Here is a 26536-nt window from a genome sequence, read left to right as displayed (position 1 = left end):
CTAGGAAAATATTTCTCAGTTAAGGTAAGTCATAGAAGAAAAACAAATGAATGTAGCCATAATAAAAACTAAACTTTCTATACAACAAAGTTAAAATAAGCAATAAACTAGAAGAAAGTATTTGCAATACATAAGAGGACAAAAGATCTGTTTTGCAGAATATATCAGGAATTCATGTTAATTATTCACATATGGGAATAATTATGAATGAATATGTAACAATATATTCTATAAAATACGTAGGAAGTATTTGAAAAGACATTGAATCTCTTTAGTAATAAAAAAGTGGGGGTTGCCTGGGTGGTTCAGTCAGTTAAGCTTCCGACTCTTAATTTCTGCTCACTTCATGATCTCACAGTTCATGAGTTTGAGCCCCACGCTGGGCTCTGAGCTGACAACACAGCACCTGCTTGGGATTCTCTCATGCCCTCTCTCTCTGCTCCTCCCCTGCTCGCATGTGCACATGTGCTCTCTCGCTCTCTCTCAAAATAAATGAACACTTTTTTTTCTAAAAGGAATAGTTTCTGTTTTGGAAAAATGAATCACAAAGCAACAATTAAATACCAACTCACATAATCATAATGGTAATAAAAAACAGTTTAATAATACCAAATGTTAAGGATATGGAGGAAACAGGAATTCTAATGATGGGAGGGTCAGCTGGTGTAACCACTTTGGGAATTTGGCAATATCTTTAAAAATCTGTGTTTCCTCTAACCCAAGAATTCTGCTTTATCTATACTAACAACTAAAAAATTGACATTTTGAATATTGAAATGCATGTTGTGTTTTCTCTGTGCTTTTCTATTTTCCTTACACATTTTTTTAAAGGCACATATGCATAAGAGGAATTGGCTTGTTTAGGAATCTGGTATATTTTCTGGTGGCTTAAAAATTAACATTTTTGCTTTTCAAGCTTAATTTTTTTTTGTTTTCCTTACTCTTTCTGTATCATCAGTTCAGATTCTTTATTATGGTGAAGAGCTGCCTTAGTGAAGGACCTGAGGAGAGGGGAGGGAAGGGAAAGAGAGATGGAAAGGAAAGGGGAGGGAAGAGGAGGGAAGAGAAGGGAAGGGGAGGGAAGGGGAGGGGAGGGAAGAGAAGGGAAGGGGATGGAAGGGGAGGGGAGCGGAGGGAAGGGGAGGGGATGGAAGGGGTGGGGAGGGGAGAGAAGGGGAGGGGAGGGGAGAGAAGGGGAAGGGAGGGAAGGGGATAAAGACATCAGAAATCCTTATAGCTCCACTAATAGCCAGAATTCACCAGTTTAGAAAACATGAAGTCACACATATCTACCTGAGAATATCAGGGCTCTAAATTTCTCTTAGTGTTCAGAAGCTAAATGACGCGAATGTTAATAAAAACCTATTGACTGGTTCTATTCCTTTCACAGAAAATATAAGAAAGAATATGAACTTCGTCAGAAGAAATGGTCCCACATTCCTCCTGAAAATATCTTTCCTCTGGAGACCAATGAGACCAACCACGTTAGCCTGAAGGTATGAAATGTAGAGCTTGTGCAACTTACCACGTGGTTGACAAGATCATTTCTTGGAGAGTCTAGGATGTAGACATTTTCTACTTCTCAGCTTCCCATCTTTCCATCAATCCTCCATTGCCTTAACGTAGATGTCAGGATAGAGAATTTGAGTTCTACTGAACCCTGGCTACTGTTCTTCCCATCCTAAGGATGCGTGGCTATCTTGCTCACTGCTGAAGGAAGAGGCCTCTGCTGATGTTTGCCTGCCTTCTCCCTCAGCCAGAAGTGTCACAGCAGCCAGTCATAATCCCTCACCTTCAGTGCTGTAGTGCTGGATCCACAGCATCTCATCTGCAGTGTTTCTGATAAGGAACTCAGGAGTTAAACTTGATCATAACTTTGCTGATGAGGTAACTGAAGGATGCGGGGTGAGGAAACAGTGCAGGAACACACAGCTACTGAGCAATTAGTAACAGCTGACGCTGAGCACTTGTCACGTGCTGGATGCATTGACCCCTCTCCTCTTCCCCCGAGCCCTGTGAGGCTAACAGGGCTAGAAGTTCAAGAACATGGCCACAGTTTGAACCTAGTCTATCTAAGTGTGAAGCCTGAGATCCTAAAACCTATCTTTGACCATATCTTTATCAAAGTTTTTATACCAAAGCATACTAAGAGAAGAGGGAGACCCAGAACCTCCACACGAAGGGATTGGTGGGGTCCCTCAGCCTAGGGCTGGGCCAGGTTTGTCCTCTGAGCCACCCTAGCAGCTCATGGCACTCCACACTGCTCCCACATGTCACGCTCTGAGAGCTAGGACCCTTGCACGCTATACAAGGACTAGGTCTCCCTTGCCTCCAGTAATAGGTCCTGCTCTGAACGCCCTTCCTGTCTGTCCCATTCAGAACCTCACATATAAAAGTTGTATTCACAAAGCCCACTCTGTCTCAGGCAAGTGTCAGGATCGACTCCACCTTGCAATAATTCACAGAGAAGTACAGATAATCCTTAGACTATTGGACTTCGCAGGAGAGAAGTTTTGGACCTAAATGACTAATCGGCAGTACCCCCTGGAAGGGAGAGGAGACCTCCAGAAGGAGCAAGTGCTCCTCTGCCTCTTATGACACCAGCACAGCCTGCCATGTGGCCCACCTCTGCACACATCCAGACGTGCCTCCACTCTTCAAAAGCCTCCCCCACGGCCTCAGCCCCCACACTCCATATTTGTTCTTTTTGATGAAGCCTAAAATATTGTGTCTCTGTGTTCTTGAGGTGTAATATTCCTAGAAATACAGAATATTCCTAGAAATATAACCCATCTATCCCTCATCAGACATTACAGAATTTTTATGTGTTAATTCATCAGAATAGCCCACTCATCTGGCTGAGGAATAAGTCTTTTGGACAGTAAACTTAAAGGAGGGAGCGTGGAGGGCATTCAGGGCATGGGGAGTTAGAGTCACCCTGAATTTCAGGAAGGCTGGGGAGTAGGCGGCCAGGAACTGGCTGTAAGGAGAGACTTTCCAGTGCCATGAGTCCGTGCAGCAGGGAGAAAGCCCAAGGAGGTCAGCCAGAGTCAGCCAGAGGGGGAAATGCCACACCACCACGCAGACAGCGGTTCAAATCCTGTCTATGTGCTGAAGGCAGAGACGAGGAAACAAGACCAAGGGATGGGATGAGAAAGACTACATCCCTAGAACAGAAAGGGGCAGAAAACCAAACTAGCCAGACAAAAAGAGAAATCAGGAAAGTCAAAGGGATAAGTAACAAATGAAAAAAAAATGATGAAGATCATGGTAATTCATTTGAGGATAAAACACTTAAGCTTACGAGACAATTTCGCAAACCTGATTGCATTTGATACCCAGTGTCCCTGTCAGGATTTCCCAGGTAAGGTACTAAGGTTCAAATAGTTTGACTGACCTAATCAAGAGCTCAGTAAAAAGAGTACGACACAAGACAGCAAGCTCACATTCTGCTGTCTGCCTATATGTGACACTTGGTGCCAGTTAACCCGTATGTAGCTCATTTGTAAAATGAGAAGAGGAAGAGAAGACAACAGGCGTTTCTTAATCTGCCTTGTGCCAGGCATCATGCTGGAATTTGATATAGTTTATGTCACTCACATTTCAAAAGGTCCTATGAGATAGGTTTTAACCAACATTCTAATACGTTACAGGTTTTTCTGCAAACCAAATTGAAAGAGGCAATAGTTTTCAATCTTTTTTCTGCCTTTAGACCAGAAGTCTGGCAGATCAAGGGCCGTATCTAGCCTGCAGGGGTGTGTGTGTGTGTGTGTGTGTGTGTGTGTGTGTGTGTGTGTGTGTGTTTCAGTTAATATTTAACATCTTTTAAAATTAGTTGCCAGATATAAAAATGTTGGAATGGCATAGGAAAATCCACATTATCAGCTTCTTTTGACAAACCAAATGATCTGGCAACTCTAGGCTGAACCCAGAGCTTGCCTTCCTCAGACACCCAGCCCAGTGTCCTCACTTGCACTGCTGATTGGACCTTGAGGCATGAGTTTGCAACCCAAGTACACAGCACACTACCCTAAGAGCACCTGTCTGTAGCTACAGGGCAAGATTCCCGGTAGAATGGGCCAGAAGAGAAGGAAGCAAAGAAAATCCCTGGCTGAAGTAGGCCGCAAGAAGGGAGGTAAAGGGTGGAAGACCCAGAGTTAAGCACAAGAGGTAGATCCCTGGAAGGAAGACCCTGTTGGAGACTGAAGGTCAGTGGCGACAGGGAGCATGCTGTGAACCAATAGATAGGGCCCACCTGGCAGAGTCACGCTGCCTCTGGCAGTAGATGGGACAAGGTATGAAGTTTCTATAATAATTAGCCTTTTCTTGTGCCAGATCGATGATGACAAGAGACGAGACACAATTCAGAGACTCCGACAGTGCAAATACGACAAAAAGGTGACTAGGCTCCTCTGCTGTTCTGAACTCCCAATGGGGCTGTGTCCCAGGACTTCTGCTCATCATTCCCCCGGCTTCTGATGGTACCAGTGTGATGGTGGGGGCTGGCCCAAAGGGCTCTTCTTGGAGCTTGTCACGGGGATGGGCGGGGTTCTGCTTCAAAGGTTACCAAACTCACAATCCTGGGAAAATTGAAAGACAGATAGAATTTTTAAGAGGTGGTAGAGTATAGGAAGGAAAAGAAAAATAGAAGAGTTCAGAGCAGTCCAAATTACCCCAGTATTCTACTTTGGTGCATTGCAGTGGGAATACAACAGTCCCATATGGAATTTCTGTATCTTCTTTGCTCCCTCCCCCACTCCCTTTTCATTTAATCATTCTTAAAGAAACATTCAAACCTGAGCCTATGGCAGGTACTAGGCACCTGGGATATAAATATTAATAAAATAGTCACTGCTCCCAAGAGCTTACAGTATACTGGGGAGACAGACCCACAACAAATTGTTATAATATGCATATAGGTGGTCATGCTATATTATCTCCTTAATTGATCTTTGTAGCGAGTGATTCTAAAGGATCTCAAGCACAATGATGGCAATTTCACTGAGAAACAGAAGATAGAATTGAACAAGGTATGTGTCTCTTACTTGAAATCCTTAAATGAGAAAGAACTTCACTCCATTTGCCTAAGCACTGAAATCTCCAGTGGAGTAAGATGTTATTGGGGATGGTGACAAACAAGCTCTGAGACCAAGAAATGGATGACTATACTCCTCTTGGTTGAAAAGTCTACCAACAGAAGTGGAAGAACAGTGTTTGATGGTGTGAAACATATTAGAAATCTATTAACATGTCCTAGAAATTGGCCCTGATAGTATTTGAGCATAGTCAAAGGTTCATCTTCCGGTCTCCTTGCTGGTGAAAGCAAAACCACTGAGTACAATGTAGTGTCAGTAAGAAATGTACTGACTTTCCAATGCATCAAGAACAATGCATCTTCCCAAAGACCTGAAACATGACATGTTTTATTAGCATACTAATTTGTACTGTAATGCTCCTTTCTGCCTGACTTGCTTTGTAAATAAACATGTTATCTTAGCTGCTTCAGATGGACTATTACAACCTAACCAAGTTTTACGGCACAGTGAAGCTTGATACCATGATCTTTGGGGTGATCGAATACTGCGAGAGAGGATCCCTCCGGGTAAGGAGCCATGATCATTCCCAATTTCCTAACTGGTCAGCCATATTGGAAAAAAAGATTTAGTAGAAATTTTAAATGTTTACCCAGTGAAACAACATCAGAGAATTATTAGATCCATATGCTTACCAACTTATCACTTAGATTTTGTCAACCAAACTTAACCACATTTTTACAAAAAAAAAAGCAAACCAAAAATAGTCGAGTGTAGACTTGAAGACACAGAGAACGGATGTGGAAAAGTGAGTGATTACTTCTAAATTCACTTTATTTTACTTGCATACTTCCTTTTGTATTAAGAGAAAAATGGAGGGGCACCTGGTGGTTCAGTTGAGCATCTGACTCTTGATTTTGGCTCAGGTCATAATCTCACAGTTCATGAGTTCAAGCCCCATGTCAGGCTCTACGCTGACAGCATGGAGCCTTCTTAGAATTCTCTTTATGTCAGAACAGCAGATATAAAAAGCAATCAGACCCAATCAAAGAAAGATGTGTGGTCACTCTACCTTTGGGCCACTTTCAGACCCAGTATTTCTTAAACACCTCCATGTCTTCTCTATAATGAAACCAAAATACCAAGTTTGGGGACAGTAACAACTTCAAAGAGGTCCAAATATTCATAATACAATAAAATTTTAAAATAGTAAAAAAATTAAATTAATCACTTAGAATCTTTTAAAGGAACCTTCAGTTAAATGAATAGTAGCTTTCGAAATGTATGGCATAAACTCAGATCTATCTTCCAGGGGGAAAAAAATAATAGCCTTGAGTGATATTTCTCTTAAAAAACAAATAATCTGAGTATTCAATGCAAAAATTTAGAAGAATAAATTTACTATGGCCTGAGTGAAGGAAACTTATAAAATTTAATTATTATAAAAAATGTAGAATTTTAAGGTGCATTCATTAGTTTTTTTAAACATAAAACATAAAAGCCTCCCATACTTCTAATTAAAATTTTTAAAACAAAAATTTTTAAAACAAAAAAGTGGGAATAAAAAATAAAGCTATGGAAAAGATATTTTCAGTTGTGAAAGAATACTTCATTAGATTATTAAATTATAAAATCTTTTAAAATGAATATTTTCAGAAGACAATAGAATCATGAAATTTTGACTCAAAAAGCAAAAACTTAAATAGGACAATGATGATACAAGAAATTATAATTTCCATTACAGATAATACCGGATCATCTTAATTCTTTTTAAACTTCAAAAAATAATTCTTGCTGTCTACATAAACACTATTGTAATGTTAAATGAAAAATGAACATCTTCTAAATTCAGTTAACATTCAACAAGGCTAGCGTAAAGTTGATAATAAAATTCACTAAAGACTAACTACATTTATGAAATGTAAGTAAATTACTAATAGCTCTAAGACAGTTTTATATAATCAGATATGATTAATTCTATGAAAGGAAAAAATATTACTATAATGCATCATATCAAATGTCATAGAAGTCTCACAATCATTGCAATTGATGCTGATATAAAATAAACACACATTCCTAATAATAAAAATCTCAAGTCTTTCAAAATTACAGATCTTCCTCAATTTACAGTGGGCTTATGTCCCCATAATGGCATCATAAGTTAAAAAAATTTTTAAGTAAAAAATGCATTTAATCCACCTAACCTACCAAACAGCAGAGTTCATCTTGGCCTACCTGAAACAAGCTCAGAGCACTTACGTTAGCCTACAGTTGGGCACAATCTTTTTTTTTTTTTTTTTTTTTTTTATTTTATTTATTTATTTATTTTTTTTTTACAAATAGTTTATTGTCAAATTAGTTTCTACATAACACTCAGTGCTCATCCCCAAAGTGCCCTCCTTCTTTTCCTTTCCCCCCTTCCCCTCACATCCATCAGTCCTCAGTTTTTGTCAGCATTCAAGAGTCTCTCATGGTTTGCCTCTCTCCCTTTCCCCCACCATTTCCGCCCTTCTTCTCCCCCTTGTTCCTCCGTCAAGTTCCTCCTAATCCTCCTATACGTGCAAACATATGGTATTTGTCCTTCTCTGCCTGACTTATTTCGCTCAGCATAACACCCTCAAGGTCCATCCATGTTGCTACACATGGACAGATTTCATGGTTTCTCATTGCCATGTAGTATTCCATGGTATAGATAAACCACATCTTCTTGATCCATTCATCTGTTGATGGACACTTAGGCTCTTTCCATGTTTTAGCTATTGTGGAGAGAGTTGGGCACAATCTTTTAACACAAAACCTATTTACAATAGTGTTGAGTATCTCATGTAAGTTACTGAACACTGTACTGAAAGTAAAAAATAACAAGATGGTTGTTTGGGCAGCGAATGATTGTAAGTATATTGGTGTTTATCCTCATGATTGATTGGCTGACTGGGAGCCGAGGCTCACTGCCCAGCCTCATAAATTGCCAGCCCTGGGAAAAGATCCCAATTCAGAATTTGAAGTATGATTTCTACTGAATGCATATCATTTTCACACCACTGTAAAGTAAAAAAAAAAAAAAAAAAAATTTCAAGTCAGACCGTCATAAGTCAGGAACCATCTATTGAAATATTTTTCGGGGCAGGGTACCTGGGTGGCTCAGTCGGCTGAGCATCCGACTCTTGGCACGAGTCATGATCTTGCGGATTGAGGCCTGCCTCGGGCTCCACATTGACTGTACAGAGCCTGCTTGGGAGTGTCTCTCCCTCTCCTCCCTCTCTTTCTGCCCCTCCCCTGCTTATATGCACACATGTGTGCACTCTCTCTCTTTCAAAATAAATAAATAAACTTTAAATCAAACAACAACAACCACAAAGAAATGTTTTTCAGATGAGGGCTGGACCAAATCTGATCATTTGATTTCAGTGAAATGGAATTTTAGAATACCAATTAATAGGGCCTGATCAAAGGGTTTCACATGGCCTTTTGATCCCTAAAATGCCCAGTCAATGTTTAGATAGTGTTTTTGGCTCTCTGCTGTGAGGTAGGAAACTTCATTTATCTGAGTGCACCCGGAACCCCTTCTGGCATTGCTTACTCATGTTGGACAGAAGCTTCCACAGGAAACGCCTCCTTTGTGTCTGGAATCTCAAAGCAAAGCCTGTGCCAGTGCAAATTTTACAGTCCCGCCCTCCCTCCACCCCCCACCCCTCCATCCCCACAGGCTTCAGTCCATGGCACATCCCATCAGAATCTACTTTTGTAAGGAAACAAATGAGCGAGTCTTTCCCTAGATAAAAGACAATATGCTTCCCATGTTATAAATATATAACAACCTTGGCTAACCTTGTTTAGGAACGGTTGGTTCATTTATGCAACAAATATTCATGAAACATCTATCCATGCCATACACTGTACTAGATATTGAAGATACAGAACAAAAATTATCACGGGAGTTTACGTTCCCATAGGGAGAAGAGATAATACATAAAAATATAAAATATATCAGGTGCTAAGGGAAAGAATGACTTCAGAGTCTGTCTGCCCATAATTTCCTTCCCTTAACCTGGCCTAGTACCCACAGCTAAGCCAGCCCTGTTTGAAATGATTAATGACCTCACGCCCTTCCTTGGAAATCAGTGGTACAGTTCCTGAGTTAAAACTAAAGGTCAAGGTGGGCTTTTTCCCCAAACAGGAAACTATTGTTAGGTTATTAGAGTTTTACTGTGAAGAATCGTTATTGCTTAGCTAAAACCCTGTGTCTTCATAAAACCATCATCGTTATTAAAATAGTGAGTTCAAAACTCTGGGTGATACAATTCACACAAAATCCAAGAACTTGCTCCTATTGACTGAGTACTTGGCAAACGTAGAGAAAACTCAGGGCAGTCAGCCAATGGACGCAATTGATCCCATGAGGAAAATCATAAGGCTAAGGACGGGATTCCCTAACAGCAAGTCCTGGTTTAAACACACCAGTGTGATTTTGGAGAAAGAGAACCAGCAGCCCAGCAACCTGTGACAGCCCATGCCCCCGGCAGGTGTCCACTCATCCCTTTACCCCTATCTGGTGGAAGAACCAGGATTTGGAATACTATGGGTATCTCCTGCTTGTTTTATTGTGGAGAGAGCCACGTGGTGTTTCATAGGAAAGGAAAGAAATCCATGTTCAGGAAAAACAGGACAATGGCACTTCAGTGTTTCTGAGCCCCAGGCCTCGTGATCAGAAGATCATTATTAGCCTATAACAGTCTCTCTGTAGTATTCTTCTTTGCAACCATTTCTTCCCTTTCTTTTTTTTTTTTTTTTTTTTTTTTTTTTTGCTGTTCAGGAAGTTTTAAATGACACCATCTCCTACCCTGATGGTACATTCATGGATTGGGAGTTTAAGATCTCGGTCTTGTATGACATTGCTAAGGTAAGAGACCTACAGACGAAAGAGACGCGCATGAAAATTAAACATAGGGAAACAGATCTAGCAAGCTTTCAACCTCTCTGAGCATTGGTTTCTTCATCTGTAAAATGATAATAAAAATAGTACCTATGTCAGAAGGTTGTGAAGATTTCATAAATAATTCATGTGCTTCATATGATGCTTGGTATAAATAAATGTTTGATATCCAAGCTATTACTTTTCATTATGTTTTTCTGACTCTGAGCTTGAGGTACACATTTTCATAGACTTGCTGAAAATGAAAATCGTAGTGAGCTGCATGCAGGCAAGATGACAATCTTCGACTTTTTAAGAGAAAATATTAGGGACAGGCAAACCTCTTGCACAAGGCACTAATGAATTTGGACATGTATATCCCCAGATAGTATGTGAAAAAAGGAAGTGGCCACCAGCGACCTCATTCAAGAACGAAGAAAAGTCAGTCCCAAGATTGAGCTGTTTGATACAGCCTTAAATAGCCTGAACGTCGTCTAGGATTAGAATCAGTTTTAGAAAATACTGTACGATACCCACCCACTGCCACTTTTCACTCCTGCGATCCAGGCTGAAAATGGGTTACTGCGGTGACACCTCTGGCCACCAGAGGGAAGCACAGCAGCCCCCCGAAAAAGGGCCCCGGGGCTGGGGAGGCTTGCCCTTCAGAAGGGCAAGTCTGTATTTCAGTGGACGTAGAAAACCAGAAATAGACCCAAGATCACAGACTGAGTGGTAAGCAGAAACACTTAAAAACAATTTAGGGTCAACTCCTCGTTTCGTATTCTGTGTAACTATTTTAACCAGGGTCTTTACACAATTACCTTTAGACAATTGCCTTTTAAGATGCAGTGCTTAGGCAAATATTAGGGCATTAACAATATGTTTAAGGTAGAATGAACAGAACTCAATTTAAACTTTAATGGTGTGATTCTATCTGCATGCCGAAGTGGTTTCAAAATGTTATTACTCTTTCTAAAATAATCAAGCCACTGAGGAGTGTCCTATCTCCTTGTTCCCTTGCCCTATGAAACATTACAGGGCATGTCTTACCTGCATGCCAGTAAGACCGAAGTCCATGGCCGTCTGAAATCCACCAACTGTGTGGTAGACAGTAGAATGGTGGTAAAGATCACTGATTTTGGCTGCAGTTCCATTTTGCCTCCAACAAAAGGTCTGTAAAGGAATGACATTTTTACTGGTTCCCTCCTTTAAAAAAATTCTCACAAGTGCTTGGGGGAGGGGTGACACTGATCAGAAAATAACCCCCGTGGCGGGGGGGGGGGGGGGGGCAAGAGGGAACCGCTGGCTCCTTCTCCAGCACTACACGCTTGTCGGTTTCCAACTGACAACATTTGTTCTTGAGATGAACAAATCAGTTTTCAACAAGTGCTTCTTGAGTTGAACAAATCTCCTCTGTGGGTTTCCTTCATCAGTGTGTTTCCTGATATCAGTGAGGAAATCATGAAGAACGTCAAGGTTGTGGAAGCAGAACTGAGGGGAAAAAATAGAGAAGGTTAGAGTAGTGAGAGACCTTAGAGACTAGACTAAAGGAAGTCTAGTCTAACTCTCTTCCTTTACATAAGACAAAATTGAGGCTCAGAGAGGCTGAGATTTGCCGAAGAAGATAAAATACAAGGCAGAAGACCTATTTCCAAATTGACATTCATTCATCTGTGATAATGATAAGAGGGAAAAGTCTCTTATTAGTACAATATATTCTTACCTATCCCTTTCTGGATTGTGATAAGGGTCAAAAGAGAAACACAGAGAAAATTGATTTGTAATGTATAAAGGGCTTTTCATGTTGAACATTTACCCATTCTTTACTTTAATTCGGGTTAAACAGCTTCAGGAATCTAGCACTCCTACAAAGTCTCAAAATACCACCTAGATCCAAAAGCCGAAATTCAATTTCTAATTCTACTTTGCAATCCTTTCATTTTCTCTCAATAAAACTAAAATTACAATTCTGCCCCTACTTCTGCAGTCACATCAAGCATATGCTGACATTGGACTCAATCTAGTAAGTGCTTGATGAAGACCTACCATGTGTCAAACGTGGTTCATCTGTGGTGGAACAAATCTCTTTTAATAGATGACTCGCCATGACACAAAATCAGATGAACTGATGGTCAAATGCTAGCCTCTTGAACATCACTGTATTATACCTACTGATCTGTGCTGTCAGTTACCCAAAATTTTAACATGAGTGGATCTACTTACCTGTGCTCTACCCCAAGCCATTAGGATCAATTGTATATGAATCACAAATCACATACATTAACAAGACAGAAATTCAAAAAGGCAGTGAACATTTGGATGGAAAACCAAACCAGGAAAATGTGCCTCAGCATAAGCATGAATCTACAGATTTTTTTCATTGAAAAAAAAAAAATCTCAAAAAGCTAGAAGGAGCTAGGTGATCTTAGAAAACTTGCAAGGGAGGACTCCTGGGTGGCTCAGCCGGCTAAGCATCTGACTTCAGCTCAGGTCATGATCTCCCAGTTTGTGGATTTGAGCCCCACATCTGGCTCTGTGCTGACAGCTCAGAGCCTGGATTCTGCTTCAGATTCTGTGTCTCCCTCTCCCCCTGCCGCTCCCCCCCCCCCCACATACTCTGTCTCTCTTTATCTCAAAAATAAATGAAAACGTTTGAAAAAAAAGAAAACTTGCAAGGGATGGAGGGAAATTAAATGTATACCCTTGTTGTTCCATTTTATATACTTTTTAATGTTTTCTTTATTTCTGAGAGAGACAGTGTGAGCAGGGGAGGGTTAGAGAGAGAGGGAGACACAGAATCTGAAACAGGCTCCAGGCTCTGAGCTGTCAGCACAGAACCTGACGCGGGGCTCGAACCCAAGAACCGTGAGATCATGACCCAAGCCGAAGTCGGACACTTAACCAAGTGAGCCACCCAGGCGCCCCCACCCCCACTTTGTTACATTTTAAATATGTTATATGATAGAGTCCAAAACACAAGTGTCTGTAGGAGCCAAACACAGAACACAGGAGCTCCTCACCTGTGTGAAGCATTAGTGAGTAGAAGGCACAGAGTAAACTGTGAGAAGACTGTATGCATTGTTTTGTCGAGAATACTGTGGGAACCCAAGAAAACACGTCCGTGGGCAATAGCTGATTTGGAGGCTGTGAGTATGTCCAACCTGCAAAATATCACTGATAGGCTCTTTGTTTAAATGTGTTTAATGGGTATGCATATGTATTATACATAATATGTTCCATATTACATAAAATATACATATAGCGTATGTATTTTATATTTTATAATTAAAATATAAATTTATATGTTTTGATTTATGAAGGCTTTCATAGGTTTATGCCATATGTCCCACAAGCTATTAAATCCTCAGCGCCTCTCATATTCTACTGTTCTCATTCTACAAATAGTTGCTGAGCACTCCCACACACCAAGTGCTAGTCTAGATAGGCTCGAGGGTTTTCAGGCCTATGACCCTAGAAGTTTTAGGGACAGTGGTGCCATGTGGCCTCACCCAAATCCTGGCATTGTATAGTCAGCTCCAAACGCAAGTGTGTGTTCTCTCCCCATCACCAGCATTAGCATAAACCCCTCAAAAGTTTGGGACATAGGGGCGCCTGGGTGGCTTAGTCGGTTAGGCGTCTGACTTTCGCTTAGGTCATGATCTCGCGGCTCGTGGGTTCGAGCCCCGCGTCGGGCTCTGTGCTGACTGCCAGCTCAGAGCCTGGAGCCTGTTTCAGAGTCTGTGACTCCCTCTCTCTCTCTCTGACCCTCCCCTGCTCACGCTGTCTCTCTGTCTCTCCTAGAAATAAATAAAAAATATTAAAAAAAAAAAAAGTTTGGGACATAGAAGTTCAGGGCCAGTGGTATTCAGGGTGCGTGGGATAGGGACCTAAAGACCAAGAGCAGGTTGGAGACCTATGGGCCACTCTGCTCCCTCCACTCTGCAATCTCAATGCTGAACTCACAGACCTGTGGACGGCCCCGGAGCACCTCCGCCAAGCCAGCATCTCCCAGAAAGGAGACGTGTACAGCTACGGCATCATCGCCCAGGAGATCATCTTGCGGCGGGAAACCTTCTACACACTGAGCTGCCGGGACCAGAATGGTAAGAGTCGGGCTCGTCCATCTGCCCTTTCTGGGAGCCTGCATTCTAGGCTGACCAAGACCCTCCTCTCTTTGTGACCACAGCTTGGTCCCCTCAAACGCGAAAGTAATGGCGCGTCTGCACTGCGCGTCACACAGGGGTACTGGAGGTGTGACAGTATGAATGTTGGAATGCTCCAGGTGTCCTTACCTTCAGTATTATTGTCAGTTGAAGACTCTTCCCTTACAATCCCCCCTTCCCTTCTGATTGTAATAAAAGACATGCATCTGTTTAACACCTGAGCTAGATCACTCTAGTGGGACAACATACTTATTTTAGTTGTTACTGAGAGAAGATCTATAGTTTTTGTCACAGGTCTTCTTAGGGGGGAAATGCTTCCTCCCATTCATCCAGTCCTTGCTTACTGAGCAATTATTATGTCCCAGGTCTTAAGTGTCTGGAAGGTGGGTATCTAAGGGATGTAGGGAGGGCAGGCTCGAGTCTTGGAGGAAACCTACTAAAGGTAGTGGTATCCAAGTTAAAATTTAAAGGCTTAGTAGCCTTAACTTAAGCTAACCTCCTGGGTATAAGTGGGTATAAGACTCTCACCTGGTGGCTTATTCATTCTATTCAGTGCTGGCCTGGGTTCTGCCATTTTCTCACTGGGTACCACCCATCCAGGGTGGGTGAACCAATTCAGGAGTCTGGCTGCTGCTAAAATTGTTTCATGCTGTATTCTTTCTTGTAATCTGAATTATTCTCATCCGACCAGAGAAGATTTTCAGAGTAGAGAATTCCAATGGAGTAAAACCCTTCCGTCCAGATCTGTTCCTGGAAACGGCAGAGGAGAAAGAACTGGAAGTGAGTGCATCTCCCTACATGAGTTTTGTGTGTTGCTATAGCAAATTAACCAGCAACTTGGTGGATTGGAACAACAGAAATTTATGCCTTATAGTCCTGGGGGCCAGAAGTCGGAAATAAGTTATCATCAAGTCATGCTTCCTCCAGAGGCTCTAGGGGAGATTCCATTTCTTGCTTCTTCCGGAAGCTTCTGGTGGCTACTGACTCTCCTTGGCTTGTGGCCACAACACTTCAGTCTCTGCCTCCATATTCTCTGTCTATTCTCCCTCTACCTCCCTCCTGTATAAAGATTCACGTGACTACACTGGGCCTACCAAAATACTCCACACTAATGTTCCCATTGCAAGGTGCTTTACTGAATCACATCTGCACAAACGCCTTTTCCAAATAAGGTGACATTCACCAGTTCCAGGGGTCAGGACTCAGACATTCTCTTTGGAAACCGTCATCAACCCCCCAACTCAAGAAAGACCCGGCTCCTGATGCACGTATCACTTTCTCAATTTTTAGGAGCTAAACGATCAAGATGTTCACATGATATGCTTATTAGGCTTTTAAATGCTACCTGCTGATTAAAAAATGAATATGCCAAGATCTAGAAATAATAGAAAGGTATATAGTCATCCCCCCTTTTCCACGGGGGATAATTCCAAGATCCCCGGTGGAGGCCTGAAACTACAGAGAGCACTGAACCTTCTAGATACTAGGCTTTTTCCTAAACATACATGCCTTTGATAGAGTTTAATTTCTAAATTAGGCACAATAAGAGGTTGACAACAATAACTAATAGTAAAATAGAACAATTGTAATGGTATATTGTAATAGAAGTTATGAGAATGTGGTCTTTTTCTCAAAATATCCTGTTGTACTATACTCACCCTTGTAATGATGAGGGATAATAAAGTGCTCACATGATGAGATGAAGTGAGGTGAATAACGCAGGCACAGGCCTTTGGGACATTTCCCTAGGTTACTATAGACCTTCTGATGATTTCTCAGCAGTAGAACCATTTGATTCCAGACCATGGTTGACTCAGACAGGGAAGGGCCACTAGGAATCAGAGTTTCCTGGGGTGGAGCGTGAGCCCAAGAACGTGGAAACCTTTCCGGGTGATTCCACTGGTTGCGGTGCTTGGAAGCCCTTGCAGAAGGAATTCACAGTAGCGTCACTGCCTCACACCCACTGCTCGCAAACCCTGCAAACTTCTGTAAAGCATTTTCTCTCCACAATCCAGCCCCATCCAAATCCATAGCGCATTTTTCATTAATTTAGGGCCCAGGGGATGGGTGAGACAAGGTGGTGTGGACAGACTGAGAGGAACTGGGCAACTCAGCCTCCTTGTCAGAGTTGAGATGTTTCAAAAATACACCCTACCTCAGGGCACTTGGGTGGCTCAGTTGGCTAAGCAGCCTACTCTTGGTTTCAGACCTGCGTGGGGCTCCTAACTGACAGTGTAGAGCCTGCTTCAGATTCTCTCCCCCCCCCACCTCTCTGCCCCCCACCTTGGACTCTCTTTCTCTCTCTCTCTAAGGAAATAAACTTTAAAAAAATATTCCCTGCCTCAATTACTCCCATCAAGGGAAGAGAATAGGAATTCCACCCCCTGAGCAAATCTACCCTTCTTTCTTTCAGGTCTATCTACTTGTAAAAAACTGCTGGGAGGAAGATCCAGAGAAGAGACCAGATTTCAAGAAAATTGAGTCTACGCTGGCCAAGATATTTGGGTATTGCTGAAATTTTTACTTTTCCTTGCTTATTTCAAATTTTTCTAATAACAGTTGACCTTCAGCGGCACCTCAGAATGGAACGCCTGTTCTAATGGAAAACCCCAGACTGCAACCCCTGTCTCAAAACAATTAAAATGAGGTGGAGACCAACAGACCATTTTCTCAGGGAATAATCACTTGAAAAGCTAAATACTCAAGGGCAAAATTTGCCCGATTAAAATATAAATTCTGGTTGATCATAAATACGTCTGTGAAAAATCTAGTTGCCTGACCCTTCTGGAGGTAATTAGGATTTAGAAGTCTAGCGTGAGTCCTGAGAATCTGCAAAGCCACTAGATCATTCTTAACATCAAGAGGTTCTTAAAATCTTAAACTCGCAACTTTGGCCCTAGGTGCTTAAGACTTGTGCCATGAATGAGATTATAATTCAAGGTCCAAAACAAAAACAAAAACAAAAACAAAAACAAAAACAACAAAAAACCCAAAAGCACACGCTTATCCGGTAAGGTTGAATTCTAGATTTTCCATGTTTTCGGTTAGATATAGTACAGAGTAAGGAAAATAACAATGGCGAGATTAGGAGATCCAGCTCCCAGACTAGGATCTAGTAATATCTTACTGTAGGGCATTGGGCAAAATGCTTACCCTAACTGGATGCCAATTTTCTTTTTATAAAAGTAAAACCAGACTTGAATAGGATGATTTCTGCAATTTCTTCCGGCTCTAGTTTTCCATACTTCTCACTAAGTCAAAGATTCAGATACTTAATGGGTCTCAAAGGCCAGGGCTGAGATGAGGTCAAGTGAAATCATGAAAGTGGTCATTGAAGGGTGCATCTAATCTGTCATTTGTGTGAAAGGAGCAGAAAATAATAGATGATGTAATTCTTTCCCATTTTTTATTCTTTCCCAGATCTTTTACTAAGATCAGATGAGACAGTATGTGTGACAAATAAGATGTAAACTCATGAAGATAAACTGGGCCCCCTGATACATAGTCTTTAATAGGGTGGTTTTCAAACTTGGCTGCCCATTGAGATCACATGGGGGGGGGGGAGTGGGGCGGGAATGTTAAAAAAAAAAACAAAACCCAACAACAACAGTGCCTGAGTTCTGCCCCAGAGAGTCCAATGTAATTGGCCTGGAGTGCAGGCTGGCATCAGGAGTTTTAACAGCTCCCTGGGTGATTAAAATAGGCAGTCAGGATTGAGAAAACTGTTTTAATTGAATCAAGTCATCACGAAGGGAGATAATCTATCTTCATTCCTTACACCTGCTCCCTAATGCAACTAGACTCTATACTAGTGGCTTCAAGGAGCCCCCCCCACCCCCACCCCGCCCCCTACCCCGGGGAACTTGTTAAAGAATACTGTTTCGTAATCCCAGACCTAGCGGTTTCCAGTTATGCAGGTCTGCGGTAGACTCAGAAATGGATTGAAATTTTAACAAACATCCCTCCCCACCCCAGGGGATTATGATGGAGGCCATCTCCTCCTTGAGAGCAGAAATGGTAACTTAAATTGTTGTTGTAATAATGAAACAGGAGGGTTTATTCAACCCTTTCAATGGCTGAACCACCTTACAGTGTACCTCCTGACTGAGCTCTGCACCAAGGCTCCCAGTGCGTTCCAGTGTCACAGCAAGCTGGCATCTTGTCTAAGTGTCCTTGGCCTAACAAGATCATCCAGAGTTAGGATTTTTGCTTTAGGACCCAGGTTTTCTTTTTTCTTTTTTTAAAAATTTGTTTAGTGTTTATTTATTTATGGGGGAGGGGGAAGGGGCAGAGGAGACAGAGAATCAGAAGCAGGCTTCAGGCTCTGAGCTGTCAGCATAGTGCCTGACTCAGGGCTCGAAACCACAAACCGTGAAATATGACTTGAGCTGAAGTCAGACTCTTAACTGACTGAGCCAGCCAGGTGCCCCTTTCTTTTTCTTTAAATTTTGTAAAATGTTATTTATTTTTGAGAGAGGGACAGAGAGACAGAGCATGAGAGGGGTAGCAGAAGAGGGAGACACAGAATATGAAGCAGAGGACCCAGGCTTTCTGTTCTACGGAGATAATAGAAGGCTCAGCTTTGCTTTTCTTGGTCCTTCTGTATTTATCACTGTATTTATCACTTCTAGAGCCTTAAAAAAAGATTCTCCCTTTATCATAAATCGTTATTAAAATTTTAGAAAATAGGAATAAGCAAACAAGGGTAAAACATCACCTATTTCTCAATAGAGGGCTACTGGTTTTCAAAAATTAAAAATTATAATTTATGCTGTTTTATCAACTTTTTTACTTAATATAGAGGGTAATTTCTGTATTCTAATTTGTATTTAACAATACATTAATATTCTACTGTATCATAATATTTTAAATTGCATTTTGTTACTCAGTTGGGTTATTTTCAAGTGTTGCTAATATAAACACTATAATCTGTGCCTTGTTTTGTAGTTACTTTTCAGCACTTTACCTGCAGATAGTTCCTAAAAGTAGTGCTGGCGGACTGATCAGTGTTATGTACTTTCAAAGCTTCTGACACGTTTTGCCAGACTGCCCTCAAGGAAGGTCGTAGTGGAACTTTTTCCTCCTTACCTCCATTGACCACCATTTTTCTAACCTTTGGCTTTATTTTTACAAAATGTTATGTCTATTTCTAGGAGCGCCAGGGTGGCTCAGTCGGTTAAGCCATCAACTCTAGGTTTCGGCTCAGGTCATGGATCTCACGGTTTGTGAGATAGAGTCCTGCGTCTGGCTCCTGGTTGACAGTACGGAGCCTACTTGGGATTCTCAATCTCTCTCTCTCTCTCTCTCTCTCTCTCTCTCTCTCAAAATAAGTAAATAAATTTGAAAAAAACCTTATGTCTATTTCTATTTCTTTAATTTTTCCTGAGGCTATTTTTTTTAACGTATGTTGGCCATTTTTATTTTGTTCTTTGTCATATTGACTTTTTAATCATATTTGTCCACTAGTTTACTGGATGTTTGTGCTTTTTTAATAATTTGCAACCACTCTTTTTTACTACCTACAGCCTATTTCATGATGAAAAAAATGAAACTTATATGGACACCTTGATCCGACGTCTACAGCTGTATTCTCGAAACCTGGAACATTTGGTGGAGGAAAGGACGCAGCTGTACAAGGCAGAGAGGGACAGAGCTGACAGACTTAACTTTATGTTGCTCCCACGGTGAGGAAAGTTCTCATGATGGCACAGCCACGCCTTCTTCCCTATAGCTGAAAGTGTCAGCATTTTCATCTAGTATTGTTTTGTTCCCTTTGTATCTATATAGGGAACATTCTTTTGCACGGTCTTCAACAGATTATTGAGTTAAAAAAAATACACATACTTTGCCAAGGCTTGTTCTGGTTTATACTCAAAATATCGAAAAGAAAAAGATTATTTTCTTTTTAAATTAAAAAAATTGTTTAACATTTATTCATTTTTGAGAAGCAGAACATGAGCAGGGGAGGGGCAGAGAGAGAGGGAGACACAGAATCTGAAGCAGGCTCCAGGCTCTGAGCTGTCAGCACAGAGCCCAACGCGGGGCTCGAACCCACGAACCCGTGAGATCATGACCTGAGCTGAAGTCGGACGCTCAACTGACCTAGCCACGCAGGCGCCCTGAAAACAGTTATTTTCAATGGGCTGTGTGTTGCCCCAGAAGGAGCATGGGTAGTGGAGTTGGAGAGGCCAGGGTTCTGATACCTCTTTGCCACTTTTACTAAGTCTGAGAGCTGTGGCAGGTCACTGCCTGCCTCTTTTTAATCTCAAAATGGAAATTAAAACCGTCCTCTGGACTCTATGAGCTATAAGGCACTAAGTGTCCATTTCTTTTCTTCTTTTCACCTCAAAGTAGAAGCCAGGTTACAAGGAGCAGGAGCAGACATTAGTGAAGGAGGTGGGAGCCGCAGATCAGATGCCTCCTCACAGAGGCAACTATGGGCTGACCTCTATTTTGTGAAACAGTATCACAGCCATGACATAAGAGAAAGGAAGTAAGGTTGAAATCCCTGCACAGTTTAAAGTTTTGTGAGTGTTGGTACTCATAATAACTAAGGAAGGTTAAGAGAAGCAAGAAATTAAAGTGTGGAGCTAGAAAACAGACTAGACTTGGGCCAAGGCGCCCTTAACTGTCACAAGTGAGCAGTAACGTTCTCTTCTCATTCAAGTACAATAACCTGTTCTGTTAGAGGACGCCCAAGCTAGACAGTCCAGCAGTGGGTGAAATCGTGGAAGCCGAGGTCGGCTAGGCCTGAATTCCACCCACGTTCCCACCACCCACTACCAATGTACAATTACCTACGTGATCCAAACCTCAGTTTCTTATGTACCTCACAGACTGGCCCTAAGAATTTCCTGAAATAATGCTCAGGATATAAGGTACTTACCACAGAGTCTGGAATGTCTATGGTTATTATTATCATATGCAATAGCTATGACTTTTATATGTAACTTGTGTTCATTATAGTTTCATTTTGAACCCATGCTTAATTTAGACAATCAGCTCTACATTAGTAAAAGGATGATTTTGGGATTGTATGAGCTGTTTCCTCAATAAAGCAACAGTTTCTTTTTGACAAACCTGAGCGACAAGCCGAGGAGTTACAAACACGCTCTGTTCAGTCATCTGTGCCTGAAGGTGCCTACTGCAGGATCTATGTCCCCAGAATGCCAAGGAACAGCCTGGGAACGGCGCCCTGGAAATAGGCTGCAGCCCTTAATATTCCCATCAGAGATGGCAATTTCTATCAGAGCTTCACAAATGCTAGGTGTAAGGTGCAGGCCTTGCCTGGCCTTTGGTGCTGAGTTGTAACAAAAACAACATCCAGATAATCTGGCTGCCTTTCCCAGGGCGTCATCACCCATGGTTTTAACCAATACAGTTACTCAAATGCTTTGAAACAGCTGGCTCACCACCTCAGACTTTTATCTTACCTTTGCTGTAATGAGCCACGTCGATCACTAGATGGTAGATCTTTGGTTTGTTTTGAGTATAGTTGACATACAGTGTCACATTAGTGGCAGGAGTACAACAGAGTGATATGAGATTCTGTGTATTGCTCCGTGCTCACAGCCATAAGCAAAGTCACCATCTGTCACCATACAACGTTATTACTACAGTAGGATTGACTATATTCCCTATGCTCTACTTTTCATCTCCGTGGGTAGATGTTTTCTTGGATTACCACGGGTTATATAACACAAATCTCTTCAATAGCTGCAATACACCATGACTCCAGTGCAACTGTCTGATAATTTATGTACAAATATATTTGTAAAAGAAAATTAAAATGTACATGAACAATAACTAGACGAATCAAAAAGAAATATTTACAGCAAAATTGTCAATAAGCTAAGGCTGTATGTAGGAACCAGATTCTACTTAGCTGTTTAGTTAAACAGTGCCTCTTGGGTTTTGAAACATTAAAATACAAGTTCTTTCTTCTTGTGGGAAGCCTTTCTAAGACATTTACTGTGTTTGCTAATCTGTGTCAGCAGCAGCCTGTTACCAAAGCTCGCCGTGTTAAGTCACAGCTCTTTGTTTATCTACCAACATTAGTTCCTCTCTCTGCATACTATTTCCCACGTTCATATGACTTTTCAGATATAAGCAGTAACATGAAGGGCAAAGATGGTGAAATATCCAATTTTATCATTACGTTCATGTATTTTTCAAAAAATGTGCACCGCTCTACTGGGCATGTCAAGAGACACCACCCCGGAACTGCCCCCTGATACTCCAACCAGCCACACCGAAGGGGTATTTCTCAAAGGTCCCAGGCTTTGTCGTTGCACTAATTGAAAAAAATTCCCTCAATGCTCTGGAGGTTCTCAAAATGAACGTTGAGTGTCCTTGCGGTTAATGAACTTCTTCTGGGGGAATTCTTTCGACACAATTGGCATACCTGCAGATGGTCCCCATCTCCATGAATATCCAAGGTGTGGGTCGTGGAGGAGATGCCGTGTGATAAAAAGACTGAAAGGTGGGATGTTGCTGAGTTCTAGGACGGGTTCTGCCCTTAGTGGCCGTGGGACCTTGTGAAAGTCATACTTTTTAGGCCTTAGGGTTCTCAATGACCTCTATGGCACCTCCTAGTGGCCACGTTGTGATTCTAAGGGTTCCACACTTGAGTCCTTTACAGAGCCATCCCAAGGGCAGACAGGGAGCACCCAGCCTCATGACGGTCCCACTCCATTTTCTCAGTGAAAAGTCAACTTGGCACATCAAGGAAGTGTGGTGTGCAGTTCCTTCTTATGGGTCTGTCTTAATTCTGAGTCTGATATACTATTCCTTTGATCTCTGCAACAGAGATATTCCAAGTTGCTTTTATTTGACTTCTGCAGTTTGGCGGTAATTTTAATGTGTTTCTATGGTGACTGATTTTGCTTTTTAAAGGACCCAAAAATATATCAAATAAACTCTTGTTCAGAATATACCAAAGTTAATTTTAAGTGCATTGTTCCTTTATAGTGATATTAAACAACATCATGTTAAATATGCTTGGGATGCAAAACCCTTGGCTCTGATGAAAAGCCAGGTCTGACAGCTGTAGTGATTTAAGCTCTTACATTTATGATGCTCTCCCTTCAGCTTCTGGATGTAGAGCTACATCTAGAAGAAGCTGACTGTCAATAAAGTGGTAAAAAGTGAGCAAGTATGTATGCATATGAGGGTTATGTAGGTACTAGAGTTATATGTGCATGCATATTAGGGTTAATAATCAAGTACTAAGTTAATGCTGAACTTGCATATATACATCTGTGTTCAAATACATGTGTCATATGTGTTTGTGTGTATTCTACTCCTGTATTCAGGATGTGCAATCTATTTTTGCTTCCTACTCACCCCTTTCAGTGGAAATCCCAAATTCTGGAATGCCTTATGAACAATTACTACTGTATCAAAAAATTTATATAAGAAAAAAAATTACTGAAGTTGAAGACATTTTTTCCCTTCCTCATCTAGGCTGGTGGTCAAGTCTCTGAAGGAGAAAGGCATTGTGGAGCCTGAACTGTATGAGGAAGTTACAATCTACTTCAGTGACATTGTAGGTTTTACCACCATCTGCAAATACAGCACCCCCATGGAAGTGGTGGACATGCTCAATGACATCTATAAGAGTTTTGACCACATTCTTGATCACCACGATGTGTACAAGGTAACTACTTCACCCCCGAGGCTGAAATGATTGTACTGCCCATGTTAGCAGAGCCAGCGTTGGTTGGTTCAGCTCTCGTCCTCTCTAAGATTTAATGAATTCGTGGTTGAACACAAGCTAAAAATGAAGGGAAGTGAAAGAATAAGAAGGGTCAGAAGTCAAAATGCCCACAGGATTTTCAGAAGCACTATGAAGGAAACAACATAAAGTTCATCAGGAATGAATTTTGGCCACTAAATTTAGTACTCTCAAATCAACTTTTAAAAAAATGGACAGTGTTTAGACTGATTGCACATGAAGCAGAGAAAACACTGGAGTTACATAACAAGTAGATTAGTAATATGTTGTTGTTATTGTTGTTGTTGTTGAAAGAATTAAGCATCATTCAAAGAAAACTAAAGAAAAATAGGGAGAACACTCTGTAAGTTCAGAACTGGATCTGTTACCTGACTAGTGGGCTGACCAGTTTCGGGCTAATACTACCTGAGTCAGAAAACAACAATTGAATCCTCCCGTTTTCATGTTGGAAAAATAGCAGAGCATATGGAGCAAATAACTTTAGAAACAGAGAGCTCTTCATTCAAATCCCACTTGGCCCTACCTACCTGTGACCTCATAAAATACATTTAACTTTACCAATCTATAAAACGGGATGATAGTAACACCTAACTCAGTGGGTTATTGTGAAGACTATTGACATAAACCATATACCTGAAATACTGTATCCTCAAGTAAAGTTTAAAGGTCACTCATGTGACAGTCTGTCATAATGGTTATTACCCACAGAGAGGGTGTCCCTTTTAGGGTTTGTCTTAGCCCCATCTTCACCCATAAAGCCATAGTAACAACAGCTCTTGTTGGACAAAAAATGGTTATTCTTGTAGAGATGGTTGGCAAAGAGAAGTTGACTGGTCAACAAATGTGAACTATATGACCGTGAAAATAAAAAGAGAAGTCATTTACAAAGAATATTGTTTATAGGATGCTCTTGATACAAATTTATTTACTACAAGAAGAGTGTTTAGAATCGCCACACTATAAGAATGTGCTTTACATCTTCAAGGAACCTACAATTATTTTTTTTTTTTGGTCAAATAGGATATGAAAAATAAAATGTTAAAGGCTAAAGGTGACTTTTCTGGTAATTAAAGGCTATGTGCCACCATTCAGACTATAATGTAAACATTATAGACTTGTTAGTACATCTAAATGATTTATGTTATTATAAAGTACTCTCACATGATCAAAATTATTTATCGTTCATTTAACTAGACTATAAAACTGTGAAGAAATTTGCATAGATCTGGTCTTGAACTAGTCCCAGAAAAAAGCATACAGGGTTATGCTCGGACTGGGTTCTCAAAAGCTTTTGTTTTGATATGCAATCAACTACTTGTTTTTAATATCTTGTGCCTTTGGAAGGGTTAGAATCACTAATGAGAAATTTTTTCCATAGGTGGAAACCATTGGTGATGCCTACATGGTGGCCAGTGGTTTGCCTAAGAGGAATGGCAATAGACATGCAATAGATATTGCCAAGATGGCCTTGGATATCCTCAGCTTCATGGGGACCTTTGAACTGGAGCATCTTCCTGGTCTCCCAATATGGATTCGCATTGGCATTCATTCTGGTATGGAGTTAAGCATTGTAGCAAATGGGAACCATACGAACTTCTGTGCACCAACTAAACAAGAAAGGATAAAGGGTCTTCTGATGTGATTGATTTTCCCCTGAAGTTTACTCTTGAATCTGTCTGCCAATTGCAATGCAATGTCTGACATCCCATTACATATCCTGACATAATGAGACAGTCCTTCAAGAGTTCTAGGAGACGGCACCTTTTATAGCACCTTTGACTCCTGGAATGCTAAATGCCAACCACAGACTGAAATAACAGCCTCCAGACTTCTTCCTATTTAAGTCCCCATATTTATTATTTATTTCCTCCCCATTCCCTCCCTTTCCCCTGCCCCCAACTTCTGCATAGTCTTTTCCACTAAACTATTATAGTATCTTTCATGGATTAGATTATCTACAGGGAAAAAATAGCTGGTAAAATTCCTATAGTGGAAGGCATTTATGTCCTTCCCATCCCCCTCGGTAGTACCAAAAGTACATGGATCACTTCAACGGTTGTAAAAGATACTTAGCCTGGAATGTAGAGATTTGAGAACATGAGTTACAAACTAGGAAAATCTAGTTGGAGAGAACTTAGAAGTCATCTGGATTAATCCTTTATAGGGCACAAATTATCTTTATAGGTTCCAAGACAAGTAATAATACAGCTACTTTTAGAATAATCCCAGGATTCCCTGAAAACTCAGTTTCCAAAGCCAACTCACTCCATCATCCAATAGTTATAATGATTAAACACTCTTTCCTTGTGTTAAATCACACCTCCCTATACTTTCTTGCCATTGCTTTTTTCTGCCCTTCAAGGTTCACAGAGGACTCAAAATACAGAAAACCCAAGATCACTCCAGACTTTGTGGCAAGAACCAGGCCACTGCATTTGTAATTGTCATCCTGTACCCACAGTGCCTAGCACAGAGCCTGGCAATAAATATTTCTTGATTTAGTAGTGAGCCAGTGAGATTCTCAAAGTAACAGTAAATAGAAGGTAAAAATTTCTACCACGTTCACTCTTCCCCAATCATGTCCACAGCCATATATCATGGATGTTTCCATGTACATATGAGGGACCTTCTCATGTACCAGCAGTAGCGTGAGGTCCCTTTTCTGACCCATCACAATTGCCAGGCCTGAGGG

At 41.1% G+C, this 26536-nt stretch overlaps 1 protein-coding gene and 2 long non-coding RNA genes across 3 annotated transcripts in view; 1 reads left to right on the top strand and 2 right to left on the bottom strand.

The window, feature by feature from the left end:
* GUCY2C (guanylate cyclase 2C) overlaps positions 1 to 26536 on the top strand; it is a 66149-nt gene that overhangs the window by 32689 nt on the left and 6924 nt on the right. The window contains exons 12-23 of the mRNA XM_039239905.1: positions 1391 to 1496; positions 4336 to 4398; positions 4959 to 5030; positions 5498 to 5602; positions 9847 to 9933; positions 10984 to 11116; positions 13911 to 14048; positions 14800 to 14888; positions 16522 to 16613; positions 19634 to 19792; positions 23574 to 23766; positions 25223 to 25397. Coding sequence (XP_039095836.1) covers positions 1391 to 1496; positions 4336 to 4398; positions 4959 to 5030; positions 5498 to 5602; positions 9847 to 9933; positions 10984 to 11116; positions 13911 to 14048; positions 14800 to 14888; positions 16522 to 16613; positions 19634 to 19792; positions 23574 to 23766; positions 25223 to 25397 — 1412 coding nt within the window. The remainder of the gene's footprint in view (positions 1 to 1390; positions 1497 to 4335; positions 4399 to 4958; positions 5031 to 5497; positions 5603 to 9846; positions 9934 to 10983; positions 11117 to 13910; positions 14049 to 14799; positions 14889 to 16521; positions 16614 to 19633; positions 19793 to 23573; positions 23767 to 25222; positions 25398 to 26536) is intronic.
* On the bottom strand, positions 4364 to 11051 carry LOC120236861. Its single transcript, XR_005529785.1, has 3 exons — positions 10996 to 11051; positions 6106 to 6155; positions 4364 to 4580 (listed from the first exon to the last, which is right to left on the bottom strand). It is a non-coding gene; the product is annotated as an uncharacterized LOC120236861 (long non-coding RNA).
* Positions 11256 to 16009, bottom strand: LOC120236863. Its single transcript, XR_005529787.1, has 4 exons — positions 15767 to 16009; positions 14637 to 14858; positions 12966 to 13106; positions 11256 to 11436 (listed from the first exon to the last, which is right to left on the bottom strand). It is a non-coding gene; the product is annotated as an uncharacterized LOC120236863 (long non-coding RNA).

Source organism: Hyaena hyaena, unplaced genomic scaffold, assembly GCF_003009895.1.
Source record: "Hyaena hyaena isolate Hyena2069 unplaced genomic scaffold, ASM300989v1 scaffold_164, whole genome shotgun sequence".
Taxonomy (NCBI): domain Eukaryota; kingdom Metazoa; phylum Chordata; class Mammalia; order Carnivora; family Hyaenidae; genus Hyaena; species Hyaena hyaena.
The sequence above is the reverse complement of the archived record's forward strand: the minus strand, read 5'-3'. Positions and strand labels throughout refer to the sequence as shown.